This window comes from Engystomops pustulosus, chromosome 5 (assembly GCF_040894005.1).
Source record: "Engystomops pustulosus chromosome 5, aEngPut4.maternal, whole genome shotgun sequence".
Classification (NCBI taxonomy): Eukaryota; Metazoa; Chordata; class Amphibia; order Anura; family Leptodactylidae; genus Engystomops; species Engystomops pustulosus.
In genome coordinates, this window is record NC_092415.1 from 91,181,017 (window position 1) to 91,200,125 (window position 19,109).

A 19,109-nucleotide genomic window follows, 5' to 3' on the forward strand; every position below is an offset into this window, starting at 1 on the left:
ACCTCGCTTCTCCCAGTGGACGAATTCTCCTTTGAAAATAGGGGGAATCTTACGGTGCTAGCTAAAGGAGATACCATTGAATATCTGGGTATCAAACTGTCTGCTGAGCCAAAAGAATATATTGGGAATAACCTAATACCTCTAATACATAAAATTCGAAAGAAAATATCAGCATGGATTAAATTACCACTATCACAGCCAGATAGATTAGCATTGGTCAAAATGATCTTGCTACCCCAACTGCTTCACGTTATAACAGCTACACCTATATGGATAAATGTCAAATTCTTTAAAATTATTGAGAGACTCTTGAATGAATTAATTTGGGGTAGGAAGAGAGTGAGACTTAAATTGGAACATCTTTATAAGCCCAAAGGGAAGGGAGGCTGGGCATTGCCAAATTTCTTTCTTTACTTTGTTGCTTCGATATTGCAATATATACTAGGGGGGAAAGATGATGGAATAATTCAAGCCATTGCACAAAGGGTAAATATGGAATTTAAGAATGGGTTGGGTTTTTTGGAATCCGGGGTGTTGAAACTAGCAGAACTAGCACGGATACCAATCTGCAGGTGTTTTGGTAAAATATGGGACTGGGTAAAAAAACAATACGAGTTGAATGATAGTATAATATATTCACCATTATGGAGTAATCACAATCTAAAAGAGCTGCAGCAATTTAAGGATCGGAGATTCTGGGAAAGTAGGGGTATTGATTTAGTTGCACAAATTTTTGTAGATGGGAAATTAATGTCATTTAATATGATTAAGGACTTGTACCAAATAGAGGAGAAACACTATTTTCACTATATTCAACTATCTCACAGAACTCAAACTATAAGTAAAAAGCACTATTTAAAAGTAGATGCGAGTCAGGTGGTGGAATACTTGGGGAAAATAAGAGGAGGGAAAAAAACACTTTCCAAAATATACAGACTTATTTCAATAAATCTTTATGATGGCATGTATCACAGTAGCAAAAGAAAATGGGAAGAAAATATTGGGTCTATTTCAGAGAGGCAATGGGCAAGTATATACCAAAATGCCGGTAATCCAGCAATGTCTGAAGCTGTTAAATTGATACAACTTAAAATCCTGTATAGGTTATACTACACCCCCAAAAAGATTAATAGATTTAAGGAAACACAGACAGAAAAATGTTTAAGGTGCCAGGAGATTAACGCAGACTTTTTGCATATGTTATGGAACTGCAGGCAGGTATCACAATTTTGGGAGGGAATTTGCATAGAGATAAAAAAGATCTCAGGGCTGCGCATTAACAAATCACCTGATGTGCTGGTACTTGGGAATACTTCCGACATAGAGGGATCCAGAGATCAAGTACAATGGTTGGTGCTGGCATTACAAATAGCAAGATGCATGCTGATTTATGGCTGGAAATCAACTAGGCCCCTGACGATCAGAGATTGGTATAATAGATTGAATAGACTAAAAAACTTTGAAAGAATTAAATACGCTGAGATAAGGAAGGAAGAAGTATGGTTAAAAAGATGGTTGGGTAAAGTTGAGGAGGAAATATGAGTCTTTGGCCCTTTTTTTTTTTTTTTTTTTTTTTTTTTTTTTTTTCTTTCTCTTTCCTCTTACCGGGGTTGGGTGGGGAAGAAGGGAGGGGGGAGGGTTGGGGGTAGAAGATACGCAATAAGTTAAAAGCAGAATATGTATCTGTAAGTTAGTTTGGATGACTAAATTATAAGTGTATATGTGTATATGTTGGTAATGGGATTGGGTAGTATATACCGTAACAAGCTTTATAAGCAGGCACTGTATACCTCTTTTGTTAGGGAGCTTGTAACGTGTTATTTACATATGCGTATATGCTATCAATGGGATAATACAGTATGTATTATAATAAGATTTATAATTAGGCATTGTATGCTTTTTTTTTGATAAAGAGCTTGGAATCTGTTATTTATATATGCGTACACGTTGTCAATGTGATTATACAGTCTGTATCATAATAAGGTTTATAATTAGGCAATATATGCCTTTTGTTGTGGGGTTGATAATGTGCTAATTTTCTTTTTTAATGAACTGTTAATGTGTATATTGAAAAATTTATAAATAAAAGTTTAAATAAAAAAAAAAAAAAAAAAAAAAAAGATGGAGGATCTGTATTTTTAATGGTGGTTTATAAATGAAGTAAGATTACATGAATGACAGGAATCAATAGTGTTCAATACCATCTATAATTGTATTGTTATAGACTTACACAGGAATGTCTGAAAATACAACTGATCTATCATCCAGCATCAATCACTGTGATAAATATGGTTCTTTGAAGACTGCATTTTCTAAATCTTAGAATACCAAATTCTGGGGGATTTTATGCAGTCCATTGAATACAACACCCAATGAGATGCAGGCTGCAGGTGTTCAGTCACTGTCTAGTGTAGTATACGGAATCAGCTGGTACCATACCTCTGTTCAACAACATAGAAAGCTGTGATGAATGATACAGACTGATCTGTGCACCAAAAGGACTATTAGGGAGATGTAGAAATATGGAATCTGCTGCAAATCCATGGTAGGTTTTGTACAACTTATAGTGGTTTAACCCTCAGTACAAAATGACTGTTTGTACTCTGTAATGTAATATTATACTTGTATATGTCCCCTATGATTTGTAAAGAGCTACAGAATTTGATGGCGCTATATAAATAAAGATTATTATTATTATTATAACAACCGGAATTTGGGTAGGGAAACTGCCAGGGCGCATGTCAGTCCAGTGCCACAGAGATGGGGTTGGGGTGGTAAATCCTGCTAAGCTGAGGCTGCATTCCAATGATTTGTTTGCAATGCATTTTGAAATGCAGGCAAAGCGCATCACCAAATGCATGAGTGAGCCTAAGGGGCTCTGGATTCCGGCTGAAATTACCTCCTCACACCACCCTCTGGGCTCTGATCCCAGGACATATTTTGTTTAGGGACAAAAACTGATAGTTTAGGCAAAAAAAAAAGGATTTTATAATCTATGCAAATGAAGCTTTGGCACTTCACTTACGTCACCCTGGCGATTCCGTGCACCTTCAATAATTAATTATGCACTCCTCCATCTTTATTGCGCTCCTCCTCCTTGGACCGAGAGCCAAGTGATGTCACCAGCTCTCGGTCCAAGGCACTTCTCGTGCATGTGCAGTCAGTGGATCTCACGCAGCTGCAATGTGTCACAGGTAAGCACAGCCGCGGCAGTACTTACGCGGCATGCACAGTCACTGCATTTTGCACTGTATACTCACTTACACAATGGTAACCAAATAAAAAACTATATATCCATAAACCAATATAATGAAATAACAAAAGTCCCTTTTAGACGTGCGCCATTGCATTAGCCGCGCAATAATGGAACCCTACGCCGTTTTAATGGAGGGATGGTGTGAAATAAAAACTTTCTTCAGGAACATGTGTGTGTTTTCATGCTACATATAACTTTATGGACATGTTCTGGGTTGTGGTGTTAATATGTAGCCACATTAGGCAAAGAGGAACAAATGTTCATCGTTTCACTAAATTTTAGGTAAAAAAATAAAAACGAAATACAAGGCAAAATTTTGTAACATATAAAATCAATATTTAAATTATCTGTGAGGTGTGAGCAGCTCCTGTGTGCAGTCTTCTCCAAATCCTCCCTGCGGAAGCTAGCTAAGAATCTGGAAGGGGGGCGAACTTCAGAGATATTAACTGTTACACCTGAAATTCTCACTTTAAATGTGAATATCTCAGGTTCCCTAAGACATAGAAACACACAGATTAATTTGAAAGAAAATATTTTCCTCTTTCATGGGAAAAAGTGTGAACAAGTGTGTTTGTAGGTGCCACAGAGCCGATCTTATAGCCCTCTGAAGTGATGATGTAACATCTTTGGCTATACAGAGGCCACCCTGTGAGGACGTTTGAGATACATCATTGGCAGGGAATGTTATACATTATAAATGAATAATGAATAAACATTTACAATATAGTGATAGTTGGCCTGATAGTTCTTTGTGGTAATTTGTGTCAGAAATATATATTTTTTTTAAAAATCAAGTATTTTTTATTAACATAATTTTAAGCGTTTACACAAACATGGTCATGTAGACCAGAAAATAAAACAGGTACACAAATATACCATATATACTCAAGTATAAGCCGACCCAAGTATAAGCCGAGGCCCCTAATTATACCACAAAAACCTGGTAAAACCTACATTTTTTACTCAAGTATAAGCCGAGTTTGGGATTTCAGCACATTTTTTGTGCTGAAAAACTAGGCTTATACTCGAGTATATATGGTAATCAGAACTTCCCCTACCCTCCTCCTCCCAAACCCTCCTGGCGAATGTTGTCCAAGAGCCATTCAATGAACCAACCTTACATTTTGCATGGGGATGTAATGGACAGGCGAATAATAGGATAAATGTATATATACTTACCATTGCTGTTTAACGCCTTCATTATAACCTCCATCTGTGCAAATTCATAATTATAGTCGGGTTCTGAGGAGGCTTCACTTGTGGCGTCAAAGTCAATTTCAGTGCAGCTATTCTCTTTCTCAAACTCTTTTAGCCAATCTTTCCTTTTTCTCTTTGGCAGGTTAAGCCTAGTCAAACATTAATGTTAGATTTAGTTAAAATAGTAACCTCTTGAAATAGTAACTATCCTGAGCTGGAGCAGTGATACAAAAATACCTGAAGAAGTGGTTGTTTCCCCAGAGGATTCTGTCACCATGCCACAAGGGGGTTTTAGAGCATATCTGAACTCCATTTACACAAGTCCTAGAAAACAATTAGCAACAAGTCACTTCATAGTGCAGAGAAAGCCTGGGAATGCATGACATAGGTCTGTGGATAGCTTCTCTATTTCTATACTTACACTAGGCCTAGTTTTATTTTAGTAACTTTGAAATCCTATAAACAAGAGTTCAGAGTAAAAAATAAATATGGACAGAAGTCAATAAGCGCCCCATGGTAACAATATTTATATTCTTCTTTCTTTTCACAAGGATTTCACATATCAGGTAAATGGCAGCTGCTGTAGGTCCCATTATACACAACACAACATGTATTAGAATAAGATGAATTTTTTTATTTGTTCTAGTTCGTTTTTGAGAAATCAAATTTGAAAAATATACTTAACTCTAATTAACTTCGAGTCATTTGGGCATGTCTTCAGCAGTGACAAGCGTAAAAGCCATTACAAAGTTTCCTATTCCTGTACATTTTTATCGCCCTACACCACCTCCATGCCAAGTGGATGAAGAGGGGGCGTGGAGGGGTAGGAGTTTGCCATAGCTTGCAGGTTATAGAAGAATTCTACACCAGGCATGATCAAGCATAGAATTCAGCCTGCGTCTGATGTACCAAGAGGCAGGAGAGCATAGAAGAGTGATGGCAAACCTTTTAGAGCCTGAGTGCCCAAACTTCCACCAAAAGCCACTTATTCATTGCAAAGTGCCAGCGCAGCAATTTGAGCAGTAATTTATTTCTCCGTGTTCTTTTACAACTTTTAATCATATCCAAATCCTGAAAACACCAATGCAGTTAAAAGTAGGAGGGCAAATTTGCATATTATTGCTGGAAGATTCTTTGAGTCCTGTCTGGTAAACTCTGTTCTCCTCCTCTGGCACCCGTGCCTTGGTTCGCCACCAGTGCAATAGAACATCTGAAGTATCAGATGTCAATGACTTATTGGTGTAAAAAAGTGGCAAAAAAATGTGAAGGGACTTTTTGTGATTTTTTGAGTCAAAATATCACAAGGGCCTTTTCTCGCCACTAACTAATAGTGGCTTAGACATAGAACCACTGCTAGTGCAACGCCATGTAAAGCCAGATCTATGACTTGCGATTTTTAAAAATATTAGCAAAATAGTCGCAAGGTCACTCCACACCCATCCTGGCGTATATGCTGTTGCTATTATTTTACTCATCTTGTGATTATTTTGGGATTGTTTGTAAAAAAAAATCCCAGAAAGGTCCAATGCCACTTAAATAAATATGAAAATCACTTCAGCATTTCTACGTTGGAGTTGGTAAAGCTAGCAGACATATAGAGTGACACTGTTCGGACAAACCTATAGTGACCTAAAGCTATGCTCTTTCTATGCTAAGACTTCACGGGGTGGTCCTATGAATGATATGCCCCTTTGTAAACACTATGATACAAAGGACTGCCAATCACTGATAGCACCTCTTAGTAATACCAGAGTATTAATACTGGTGCAGGATTCGACAGGATTAATAAAATTCCCCATAGTTTTAGCCAATATGACAAATCACAAAAAGGAAAATTTACCTCTGATGGATGATTTTTAAAAATATATGAGTTTTATATTATAGCAAAAGATCACTCCATACTTAAAGTTCATAGCCATTTTACCTCATGTTTATTGTAATGTGTGTGTAAGTGTGGCGGCAGGATATTAGGTAATTTACCAATATATGTCTAATAAAGGTTCTGCACTGCTTTCTTGGTATGTAAAGAATTCTCCTTGGCTTTATAGCCATTGATGCTCAACTAGGGAATTTTGGGAAATATGCAAATACATTTTATTAGATGAAACAAAGAAAAGCCTCTCTTGCTACCTTGTAATGCAGTCCCCACACCAGTGATGGGCAACCTTTTGAGCTTGGTGTGTCAAAATTCGCCAAAAAACAGAGCATAACTCGGGTGGTGTGTCACCTTGACAAAAAAAACATAATTTTGTGATATTTATAGTTTAAATAACAAATATGTATAATTATTTAACTTCTAGGGTACATTAATCCTAGGTTGTGTGATTGATCCTACCATGTACTGCCATACTACAGTATGGCAGTATATGGGGATTTTCCCCATCATCTATTTATTACAATGTGCTGGACAATCTCTCAGCCTCCCGGCTACTGCACCTGGCCGTATAGGAGCCGAGGATGAAACTTAACTCTCCGGCGGCCGCGTGTCACTGAAAATGGCTATGCGTGTCAGCACTGACACGCGTGTCATAGGTTGGCCATCACTGCCCCACACCATCCATTTTATGAACAGGAATGTCTGGCTGATGAGGTAACAGACTGGAGGCTTCACTTTACATATCTAGAAAGTCGTGGAGTACATTTATTAGATGTATATTAGTAAATTACCTAATATCCTGCCCCCCCACACTTACACACACATTACAAAAACATAAGGTAAAGTGCTGCTTTCGGGCACCTATCCCAAAAATGTTTGGCTGCACATAAAGGTGTTCCTACATTCTATGAGATTTAATTGTGTTCTATCAATATCATAGTAAGATACAGTAAACATTATATCAGCTCCACAGTAATCCCCCTGCAAACAAATCCCATATTCTCCACTTCCTAGAACCCTATTTATGGATGAATAAATTGATAAATGAATAGACAGGATGATAGATAATTGATAAATATCAGGTATTGTAATATGCAATCAGTCAGTAGCCAGAGGAAGCATCAGAAGGTAACAGGGACATCAGTTACATCTAAATAATGGATTTGCTTTTATAACCCACTAAAAGAAATGTTAGATGAAAACTCCTCTCCTCTTTCCTATTCATTCCCGTCATGTGTGTCACTCTTCCATCTGCCATGAAACTCCTCCTCTAGGCTTCTCTTACAGTCAATAACCCTGCTGTCTGGCTCACACCCTGGCTGGCACAGTTCAGCTCTCAGCCCTGGGCTATTGTGTTGGTTCACGTGTCAGACATACTAGTGCAAGACATGACTGTGAGACACTGAGACAGAAATGACAGCCGCTGCCCTTTGTTCAGGGGAAACTCTTAGCCATTTGGCTTGTGTTCTACAATGCACAAAATTCCACAAGCATAAGAGACAGTAGACATGTGCAGTGGTATAGTTTTACAATATATACATCAATGATTCTGATGGATAAATCTTTTTTTTTTTTACTTGATCCCCTACTAGACTGTTATTAAACTGAATGAAGATTATTTCAGAAATCTCTTTCATGCTAATTTTTTCACTGTGTGTGATCTGCAGTGCAACAAAACAGTGCAAACAGTGAACAGATTGCTAAATATTTGTTGTTTATAGGGAAACTTTGAAACTTTTTCAAAATTTGAACCTAATCAATAGAGTAATGTAGAAAGCATTCAGTAGCAGCCCAATATCCTAAACTGTTCTTTTCATTTGATACACCAATGAATTCCTGAATACTTTGTGACTCCTTGATAAAATAACAGTTCCATCTATTGTAACTTGCCTCCTTCCTGGGCTAAAAATTCAAAAGACATTTAAACATAGAAATAAAATACAAGGCATTGGAGCAAATGCATATCCTCAACAATTGTACGATTTACATAAGAATTGATGGCATGCACAGTGAGCGCTGAGTATCCATCACCATTAATATAAATCTAGCTGCCTGGCGCCTGGTAAAGAAAAGAAGTGCACAGTCCAATCGCTCATCTGGCCAAGAAGGTTTGTGTCTCACAACTCCCAAAGGACAATTGCCAATTCAAGTACCAACATTAACAATTAGACTGTCATCTTGTGCATCAGCATCACACAGCATGTTATGGCGATGGTCTGACAATGCATTTTTTTAAATATAATGGCAGCGTAATAACCTAACGCCTAGAGCAAAGGAGGAACTGGGTCTATTAACCAGATGACGCCTGTTATTATTGGAGGGGTTTGCAGAATTAATACATCAAAGCACATATAAAGCAGGTTATTCATTACCTTCTACGAACCACTCCTACAATGGTAATTTACAATAAAATATGTAAAAAGTGGGGGGATATTAGATGCTATGCCACAAATCTGAGCAAAATAGCCTGTTGGTGGCCTTAAATTGAACATGTAGCTGAAGCTTTTAGATTCATGCAAGGACTAGAACAAAGTAAATATCACAAAAAACTGGAAGAATTCATGTAAAATATTTTATAATGTTTTAAAGTTTCAATTGGGGTTTGGGGAATTGTGGGCCTCATGTTTGAACATGGATGAGCAGTAACTCTGGAATCTCTAGCCGGCAGGATCCCTTTATTAATAATATTTTATTAATAAATTATTTATAAATGTATTAATAATATTTTCTATTATATAAAATGTTATGTATAATTTTTTATTTCTTGCTTTCCAGAGATATCAGTTACAATAAAAGGTATTTTTTTTTATCTGTATGTAAATGGAATTCTTGGCATACAATGGGACAGGCCATTTTTGCTGATGCACTCATTTTATTCATTGTACAATGCACAGCACTGCCCCCTTACAGGACATAAACAGGGGTGGATTAAGGGCTCATTCACAAGGCTGTTCTGTGAGCAGTGATCTGGTCGCATGGTATGTAACCAGATCACGGCCCCCATAGATGGCCATGGCTCCCACTGACAGTGAGCACACAGAGTGTCCTATACTTTGGCAGATTTGCGGTGCAGCTGCGGAGCAGGGGCGAAGAGCGCTCACTCCTCCTGGCCCTGTGCTCAGCTGTGTCCGGGCGAGCACATGGCCATGTGAATGTACCCAAAGACTGCCATTAGCCCTGGGTTGTATAGCCCCTAATATACTCATAGGGGCTATAAATATGGAACTAGAATCAAGTTTCCTGCAGAATGGAGGATGAGTCCCTTCTGCCTGCCCTTCTGACAGATGTACCAGGATTTCAAGGGTGAAGGTTCTTCAGATGTGACATTTGGTGGGTTGACATGGAGATTTTTTTGAATGACATGACTTCACATTTCTTAAGTATTAGGGTTTAGATGCTCCTGGTTTATCTTACCGCGCATTTTCTTTAGGTGTGAGAGAAATTTCCCCATCCGTGGCCATATCTATTACACAATGTTCAGCCTGAATCCCAATACCAAAAAGCTGGATATCCTGAGATAGGTAGGCACCCACTCTGTTGTGGTCCTTTAGAAAATAAGAATAGAACATTCTGCATTACTCTAACACACACCAAACTTGAGAGGTTGCACTATTATCAAATACATAGATTCTCTTATATTTAAAAAAAAATCTCTACTTCAAGAATGGAAAGACACCTGGATTTTCCTGTTGCTTACAGCCTCTGGAATAGGATGTAGCTGTCAGAGAGGGCCTATTGCCAAAGCTACCACTAGCATTACTGGCATCTGAGAACAAAACATTGTAGGAAGTCTTTTAAAAATTAATGTTGCCTTCCATATCCCTTAATCTCAGCAGTTGGCAGAAGTTGATAGGACTGCATGAAAAAAAAACAAATGAGTACAGTTTAAGGGTATTTTTATAATGTTGAATTTTTGACAATTTCAATGTGGATTTCATGTTGAAACCCAGGGGTTTCTGCATTGCCTTTCATAAAGCCGCAAGGTTTCTGTGAGGTAACAAATCAATTCTATGTATCAAATCTACATAGCAGGAAAAATAGAAGTAACAGGTAATTTATTCTTGTAGATTCCATGTTTTTTACAGAAACTGCAATGGGTAGCCTCACTTCATTAGACCTGTTATAATGGGACCATCCTTCAACTGGAGCAGTTCACACTGCAAAGCTGTTGCAGAAATCCCATATCTGCTATATGATATAGTATATAATACACCTTGCATCACAGATCCCAGTTTTCTTTTACTTGATTGAAGAATTTAATGGATATACAGTATTCTGGACCATATTAAGCCTACATACAACAATCTACTCAAACATGATTACATTATGTTTCAACATTGATTCATATCCCAAACATTTTTATGATTTTGAACCACCTACATTTAAAAAAAATAAATAAAAAAAAAGGTGCTGATTTAGCTGTAATGATGGGCGGATTTAACCATAACACCACTTATTATATCTAGAAAATTATATGTATCTATGTAATTTTCTGACAGATCACTAATTAAATTTATAAATAATGAATGAGTCACTGAGAAGGCGATGGAAATGGATTTCATGTGTACAGCATCACATGATAAGACTGAATGAATGAGACCACCAGGTGTGGATAAAACGCAAATCGTCAAATTATCATCTCACCTTTAAATAATAAACCAACAGTTCATTGAGTGCAGGGTCAGCATTGAGGTTTACTAAGTAACATTTATCATCACCAACTTTGATGCCAGAAGACTGGAGTGAAATGCCCATGCTCTCCAGCTGCCTTTGCCTCTCCTGTGAGGAAACAAAAGTTAAGCACAGAGATCAATAGATCATATAATTTGCATTACACATATAATTTAACAAATAAACTTAGCCAAGGGAGTGGTAACCTTTTAATTTCTTTTTATTTTCATACAGAAGCCAGAGACACACGACAAAACAAAAACTGTTACCATGATTATATTGAAGTTATAGTGGCACTTATCAATTTCTGTTAAGCCGAGTTTGGGTGCAACCACAATAGGTCTTAACACCAAAAAAGACCAAAGGAAAAAGTAGCAATTTTTTGTGTGTGGGTGTGGGCACGCTCAGAACACGGTTTCAGAAGTGAAAAAAATATGATTTTTAATATCTGATGGAGCGTTAGCTCTCTTTTAAAATATAACAAACAGTAAGGCATTGCACATACAGAAAAGGACGGATCAAGTCTCTGTACCCGCACTGGGGTGTATATAATATCCGTATGTGGATGTGTCTACATTGTTTGTTGTAATTGTGTATTTACTGTTTGTTATATTTTAAAAGAGAGCTAACGCTCCATCAGAAATTAAAAATCATATTTTTTTCACTTCTGAAACCGTGTTCTGAGCTTGCCCACACCCACACACAAAAAACTGTTACCAGTCCCTTTGCTAACGAGTTAAACCTCTTGGCCATGTATTTTGAATGGGTGGATGAATTACCGTATATACTGGAGTATAAGCAGATTTTTTTCAGCATTCCAAATGTGTCAAAAACCCAACTCAGCGTATACTTGAGTGTATAAAAAAATAAACATATACTTACCGGCGCTCTTCTCCATTCACCTCGTCTTCTTCCTGCATCTCCGACTTCCCGGCAGCAACATTTCTAAGCTCTCTGCTCGCTCGCACACACAAACGAGACACGGAATGTCCCTGCTTGATTAAGTCATGGGCTGTGCGTGCGGACAGAGAGCTTTTTCTTATTGAAAGAAGAGGGCGTTGAGTGAGTGCCGTCGCGTTTTCCCGACGTGTTACCCGAATATTTCCGATTTGCGCCGATTTCCCCTGAATTGCCCCGGGATTTTGGCGCACGCGATCTGATTGTGGCGCATCGGCGCTGGCATGCACGCAACGGAAATGGGGGGGCGTGGCCGAATGAAAACCCTACAGATTCGGAAAAACGGACGCATTTAAAAAAAAAAAGCTGTTGCGGAGCTTGCACTTACCTTCACTCAGCCCGGCTTGGTGAACTCCAGCGCAAACCATGCGTTGCAGCGCAGCAGCGCCACCTGGTGGACGGCGGAGGAACTACCTGAATGAATCCCGTCCGGACCCAAATCCAGCGCAGAGAACGCACCGCTGGATCGCGAATGGACCGGGTAAGTAAATCTGCCCCACTATGTTTACTATTTTTCAGGAAGGGGGGGGGGGGGCTCTGCTGTTGGACAGGGGAGCTCTGCAACTGAAAAGGGGGCCTCTGCTGCTGGAAATTTAGGGGGGCCCTGCTGCTCAACATTAAGGGGGCTCTTCTGCTGGACATTTCATTAAAGTGCAGTTGCTGCATTTCCCACCCTATGCTTATGCTCAAATCAATAAGTTTTCCCAGTTTTTTGTGGTAAAATTAGGTACTCTGGGTCGGCTTATAGGAAAAAGAAAGAAAAAAAGTCCAATGAAATGAAGATGAGATCAACCTGGAATGGATGGGCCCCTCTCTATATGACCCACAGCAATCAGATGGGCTGCTACATTAGTATTTACTTGTATATCATGTAATGGAGACATTAGTATGTTTTTGGCCATAAAAATCATGTGTAAAGTGCAGGCCTAGATATTTCAGGTGATAACAAACTGCTGCCATAACCAAGCACAACAATACCAATGACCCTATAAGTGTTTTCAGGGTCGTTATAGTTGTATAACAGATACAAGAGAAGTATAAAACTGAGAAGAACATATGATTAACTTAAATACCTGAGCAATGGCTTCTGTTTTCCTCAACTTCTCTTCCCAGGTGATTGTTAGCTCTTGGATTAATTTTTCAGATTCTTCTAATTTTTCTTTTAATTCAGGTGCCTTCATAGACTTTGCATGGAAAATATTAAGAAACATACATATTTATTTAGACTACCGAGAATTCAATATAGCCATCTGCTTCCTAACATTTTATCTCTGTTGCATATTTAAGCTTCAAAGAGAAGAGAACAGTTTATCAGAACAAAATCATATAAATGCAGGAGTGAAAAGTAATATCCATTCACACACAGATACAAAGACAGAGAGTTACAGAAACAGCCAGGAGCTTTCACACATTGGGACACATTTACCAATGGTCCGTTGGATGCATTTCCGTTGGCTTTCCCAAATATTTCCAATTTGCCCTGAATTGCACAGGGGTTTTTGGTGCACGCGATAGGATTTTGGCGCATCGGCGACAGCTTTCATGCGATACAAATTGGGGGCGTGGCCATCGGACAACCCGACTGATTCGGGCAAACCGTGGAATTTAACTTTCGAAATTGTGTAGCAAGACACGCACTTACATGCACCAGGAAGAAGATGGTGAACTTCGGTGGACCTGAGCGGGGAAGTGACACATGCAAGAAATTGGATGCACAATCTTAGTGAATCGCGGCAGCTCCGAATCCTTGTCAGACAACGACCCGCAGGGTCGCAACGGAACAGGTAAGTAAATGTGCCCCAATGTATCAGTACATTGAGTTGTAGTCTGAATGTTGAACCACCACTACATATATTTCTTCCCAATAAGGATGTTTTATCTAGGTAAGATGGGTGGTATAAACTTGCCTTAGTTTGGGATAAGTGTTAACAGTGTTAGACTGGGTTATCTGAGCCCTATCCATTCATGAGGCCAACTACTGTACATCTACATTCAAATATTCTCTGACATCCATATACAAATTCCTAAAACACACAGAAACAATTTTCTTTTGGTAATAACTTGCTTTCCTAGACTTTGTTTTAGACTGTTATGGTCCTGGGAGCCCTGTCAGTAACTGACTGGCGGCTGTCTAACTCTTGACATGAACTATGGACCCTAAAATTCCTGTGAGCCAGGCATGCTCAGAGCCACATAACAACATTCCCATGGAAGCAGCAAGATGCTATACGGTTATTTATAACTTAAGCTCCAGGAGGAATAAAACTGGTTCATCTTAGTCACCCAATGCATCTACAGTATACAAAAATAATGTTTATTAAATAATCTGCTAATATAGCATGGTTGAGACGCTGTGTATTTAATAGTATAGTCTGTTATGCACCACCTGGTGGTCTATCCGAGTCTGAAGTTCTGGACCCCAAGTGACAAAAATATATTTACTGTATATTTCAAATGTATTCTAGAGAGAACCAAAGGGCTCTTAAAATCAATCTAGTATCTAATATGTATATAATCAAGTATAAGGTCAGTTTTTCAGCACAAAAAATATGCTGAAAAAACCTTACTCAGCTTATCCTCTAGTCTATAAAAAAATTAACTCTGTACCCTTTCCGACATCCCCCGGAAGTCCTCTTCTTGCTTCCACTCCTCCAGACTGGCTGGCTATATACTAGTGGGCATGGACTGGCTGGGACTGCTGGCTATATATTGAGGGAAGGGGCTGCTGTCTATATACTGGGGGAAGGGGCAGCTGGCTATATACTGGGGACAATAGGCGGCTATATGTTAGGGGGCGAAAGCTCCTGGCTATGTACTAGGGGGCAGTGCCTGCTGGCTATGTACTAGGGGTCAGTGCCTGCTAGCTGTGTACTAGGGGGCAGTGCCTGCTGGCTATGTACTAGGGGCAAGTGCCTGCTGGCTATGTACTAGGGGGCAGTGCCTGCTGGCTATGTACTAGGGGGCAGTGTCTGCTGGCTATGTACTAGGGGCCAGTGCCTGCTGGCTATGTACTAGGGGCCAGTGCCTGCTGGCTGTGTACTAGGGGTCAGTGCCTGTTGGCTATGTACTAGGGGTCAGGGCCTGCTGGCTAAGTACTAGGGGGCAGTGCCTGCTGGCTATGTACTAGGGGGCAGTGCCTGCTGGCTATGTACTAGGGGGCAGTGCCTGCTGGCTATGTACTAGGGGGCAGTGCCTGATAGCTGTGTACTAGGGGGTAATGCCTCATGGCTGTGTTCTAGGGGGCAGTGCGTGCTGGCTCTATACTAGGAGGCAGTGCCTGCTGGCTATTTACTAGGGGGCAGCTAGCTATATACTAGAGGGCATGGTGTTGCTGGCTATTTACTAGGGGGCAGAGGCTAGCAGGCTATATACTGGGAGATGGGGGCTGATCAGCTATATACTGCAGAGGCTGTGATTAATGCATTTCGCACCCTAGGCTTATACTTGAGTCAATAGGTTTTCCCAGTTTTTGTGTGTTAAAATTACGTACCTCAGCTTATACTCGGGTATATATACGGTACATAAGAAGCAATTCACTCTATGTTTCTTTTAAAGGTAGGTGAACTCACTTCAGCCTGTGAGAGCTGTTCCTTCAGTTTTTCCACCTCTTCACGCAGCTCTCGGATAACTCTGGCATTGGGATCCTCATTGACCACAGCATGGTTGACTATTCTTTTGGCCCGATCAGCATACCTTAAGGTAGAAAGTGTCTCTTCATAGTTGTCGGCTGCTGGGCTTATTGTGGCTATCATGGCAGTTTTGCTATTGCCCCCCAAATTGTCCTTTAATACAAGACAAAAAAATAAGAGCACATGGTTTTCTGTTAAAATAACTGAGAGCCTAAAAGTCTGAAGGATTACTTATATATGTTACAAAATTTTGAGATTATATTCAACAGCATATTAACATATATTGTATACCCTGGTTTATAATATAAATGAACAAAACTTAAAGGGGTATTCCCACCGAGACAAGTTTCTTATATGTACTCAGCATAAGAAAATAACACATTCTCAAATTCACTGTTATTAACAAAAATGCAGCATTTCACAGATATAATTCCAACCTGTCTCTATCAGTCCTGCTTAGGGTTGGGTGGCAACCATCCTGGATTTGTGTGTGAGATCGTGGAGATGACTTTCTGTGTGCCTCTACTGTGTGCTGTAGCCACGCACCCTGCACCGAGTTCAGAGACACTCACTGATCACATCCACCCAGGAAAACGTGAACAGAGAGGGGCTGCAAACTACAAGCTACAAGGAGATAAGTAATCCGGGGGAAGGGAGAGTGAGATGCACAGAGCTGTGTGTGTAATAGGCATTTAATGGATCTCATGATCTGTGAGATGTAGCAGAGGTGTATGTGCAATAGGCATCTCATCATCTCCAATCTGTCTCATCTCTCCTTCTATGTGTCAATGTGTTAGTACAATGTCAGAAGCTAGATGAAAGTGCATATACACCTTGTACCCTGATAATGTAACCACATTGTCACCCCACAGAACTATATAGATAGTAAAGTAACGCGCCTGCTTAGTGAGCAGGAAAGAAGGTAATAGGAGCAAAAACAGTAAATGGTAAAGTAAATCGTTAAAATAATCTTTATTGTGTTAACATCACTAGGGGATTGATACATGAGAATTTTCTTTCGTGGGAAAACCCCTTTAAAGAGGAACTCTGAAGGCCTTAGAGTACCTTAAAAGGGGTGGCCACTTTACCTCATGCCTTTTTTGTAATGTGTGTGTAAGTGTGGGGAGCAGAATATTAGGTAACTTACCAATATTCATCTATTAAAAGTTCTGCACCACTTTATTAATATGTACAGTGATGCCTCCTGTCTTTTACCTCATCAGCCAGACATTCCTGCCCATAAAATGGCTGCAGATGGAGGGTCATGTGATCTCTTAACTGTCCATGAACAATCGCCAGTTGGAGATCACATGACCCTCCATCTGCAGCCATTTTACGGGCAGGAATGTCTGGCTGATGAGTTAAAAGACAGGAGGCAGTGCAGGACCATTAATAGATGTATATTGGTAAGTTACCTAATATTCTGCTCCCCACACTTACACACACATTACAAAAATCATGAGGTAAAGTGGCCACCCCTTTCAATAGCTTTCATTCTAGAAATCCGTAGTATTTGCCAATATGATCTTCTCATAAATCAGCAGATTTTTGGGATGGAATTTAAGACCATGGAAATGAATGGTCTATCAAAACATTAACAGTATGCTGTGCAATGATTTTGGTCCTACCTTAAGAAGCCACGTGAGTACAGAATCTCTGTAAGGAACAAACTTATTCTTCCCTTTACCAGCAGCTTGGTCAGCCAACGATGATATAACCAATCCCAAAGTTGTCAGTGACCTTGGTGGAAAGATAGAAAACACAAAAAACACCATCATCAAATTCAGAGTGATGGATAGTCAAATGAAGACAATCTATGGAACACTCCTTTTCCCAAGTGTTCCAGTACAACAGGACTGCAGCTCAACAGGAGCAATGGTTGCTGACACATTGGAAAAATATGCACAATCCCCACAATCATTTCCTTCTATTCCGAGAAAGCTACCAGCAGCTAGAGTTTAAAGGGGCATCCCATGCCTATATTAGTTAGTATATGTCGTCATTAACATAGTGGTTAAGATTTGATACCTTAACCTTACTACAAGGTCTTAATAAGAGGAAAGCAACAGGGCCAGATGGCATTTGTACAAAGGTTTGTATTACCACAGTCACAGTGCCTGGATCTATGAGTAAGTGCCCCTTGTTTATCCCTGGTTTTTGTGGAAGGTTTCCTTTAACTGCCTGTATCTCTGGTTCTGTAGATCACAGAACCACAAGCTTGGTGTGATCTGAAAGATGAGATTTTTATCTTTAATATGACACCAAAGCATATGTGTAGGTACTTTAGAACTCAATATAGGGGTGTCTGGATTGACAACCCCCTGAAGCCCTTTAGAACTTGTCATATCTGAGGCATAATATGACTCTTTGCTCATTTTCAATAGATATTTTATAGGTAAAAGGATGAGATTTCACATAAAAGGGAATTTTAGATGGGGCTAGGAGTTGGGTAAAATCTAGTGACAAGACTCCAGTTAAAATCCTGGTAAACATACAACTAAATTATTGCAGATTCTGAGTATCAAAATCCCCAGCAATCATCAGATAAGTGGATGAGTATTACAAAGTGGTTAATGCGCAGTTTTAACATTTACAGCATGTGAATTACTGTTACAAACTACGCAGTGGTTTTTATCAGAAGAGCTGTTGTAATCTTCTTATATTTGATACATATGGCCTCCTTCCTTCTAAAATCAACTTTTAAAAATATTATTATGACACAGAATGGCTCTGTGCTGTAGTTTCACAGGCTGTTACACTGTCTTTTCCTCCTTCTGCTCCCTCAGCACTTCATCTTCCCTCTGCCTGAAGTAAACTCGCAGCAGAAGAAGTTTCAACACACAGTGTAAGGGAGGAAGAGCTCCTTGCACAGTGTAAGCTACGGCTGATGCCCTCAGATCCCTTCCAGCTTATAAGCATAATTTTAAAAGTTGATTTTGGAAGAAATGAGGCCATGGATAACATAAGAAAATTAACTTAGTCACAGCACCTGGGTCTATGAGGAAGTATCCCTGGTTGATTTTGATGGAAGATTTCCTTTAATTATGTATAGAAAACACAAACCACAAAAAATGTATATGTCTGTGAGAACTGCCTTCTGATCATGTCAAGTGCCCTGTTTTAAAATACTCTCACTTTAACTTTAAGTTTGTCAGTAATTTGTTAACATAACTTTGAACTTTAAATCTTTTAAAGTTCTTTAGTTTGTCACTTTCCATGAAACTCACTGACAAGAAATGAAAATACATTGCATCTTCAGCCTAATTTACACTTGGTAATGAAAATGACATCTGTAGATCCACAAGCTACTATTGTCTAATTAATTGAGTATTAGTGAAACAATGGGAAAGGCCCTTACTTGTTGATGTTGCTTCCTTCCTTGAGGCGTTCTCCTGCAGCACCAGTTTTGGACACTCGCTCACTGCCTGCCAGGTCCACCAGGCTGACTTTACTGACACGTTCTCCTGAGTTCTAGTCACACAAAAGAGAAACATCAATGTTATTTGTGTATCTTCGTGTTATA

At 39.4% G+C, this 19,109-nt stretch overlaps 1 protein-coding gene across 6 annotated transcripts in view; it reads right to left on the reverse strand.

Annotated features, from left to right (window-relative positions):
• KIF13A (kinesin family member 13A) overlaps window positions 1-19,109 on the reverse strand; it is a 187,589-nt gene that overhangs the window by 55,925 nt on the left and 112,555 nt on the right. For all 6 annotated transcript variants that reach the window (XM_072152654.1, XM_072152653.1, XM_072152659.1 and 3 more), the window contains exons 9-16: window positions 18,945-19,057; window positions 17,215-17,326; window positions 15,527-15,739; window positions 13,031-13,141; window positions 10,974-11,108; window positions 9,744-9,874; window positions 4,691-4,777; window positions 4,436-4,602 (exon numbers count right to left, since the gene is read on the reverse strand). In XM_072152654.1, coding sequence (XP_072008755.1) covers window positions 4,436-4,602; window positions 4,691-4,777; window positions 9,744-9,874; window positions 10,974-11,108; window positions 13,031-13,141; window positions 15,527-15,739; window positions 17,215-17,326; window positions 18,945-19,057 — 1,069 coding nt within the window. The remainder of the gene's footprint in view (window positions 1-4,435; window positions 4,603-4,690; window positions 4,778-9,743; window positions 9,875-10,973; window positions 11,109-13,030; window positions 13,142-15,526; window positions 15,740-17,214; window positions 17,327-18,944; window positions 19,058-19,109) is intronic.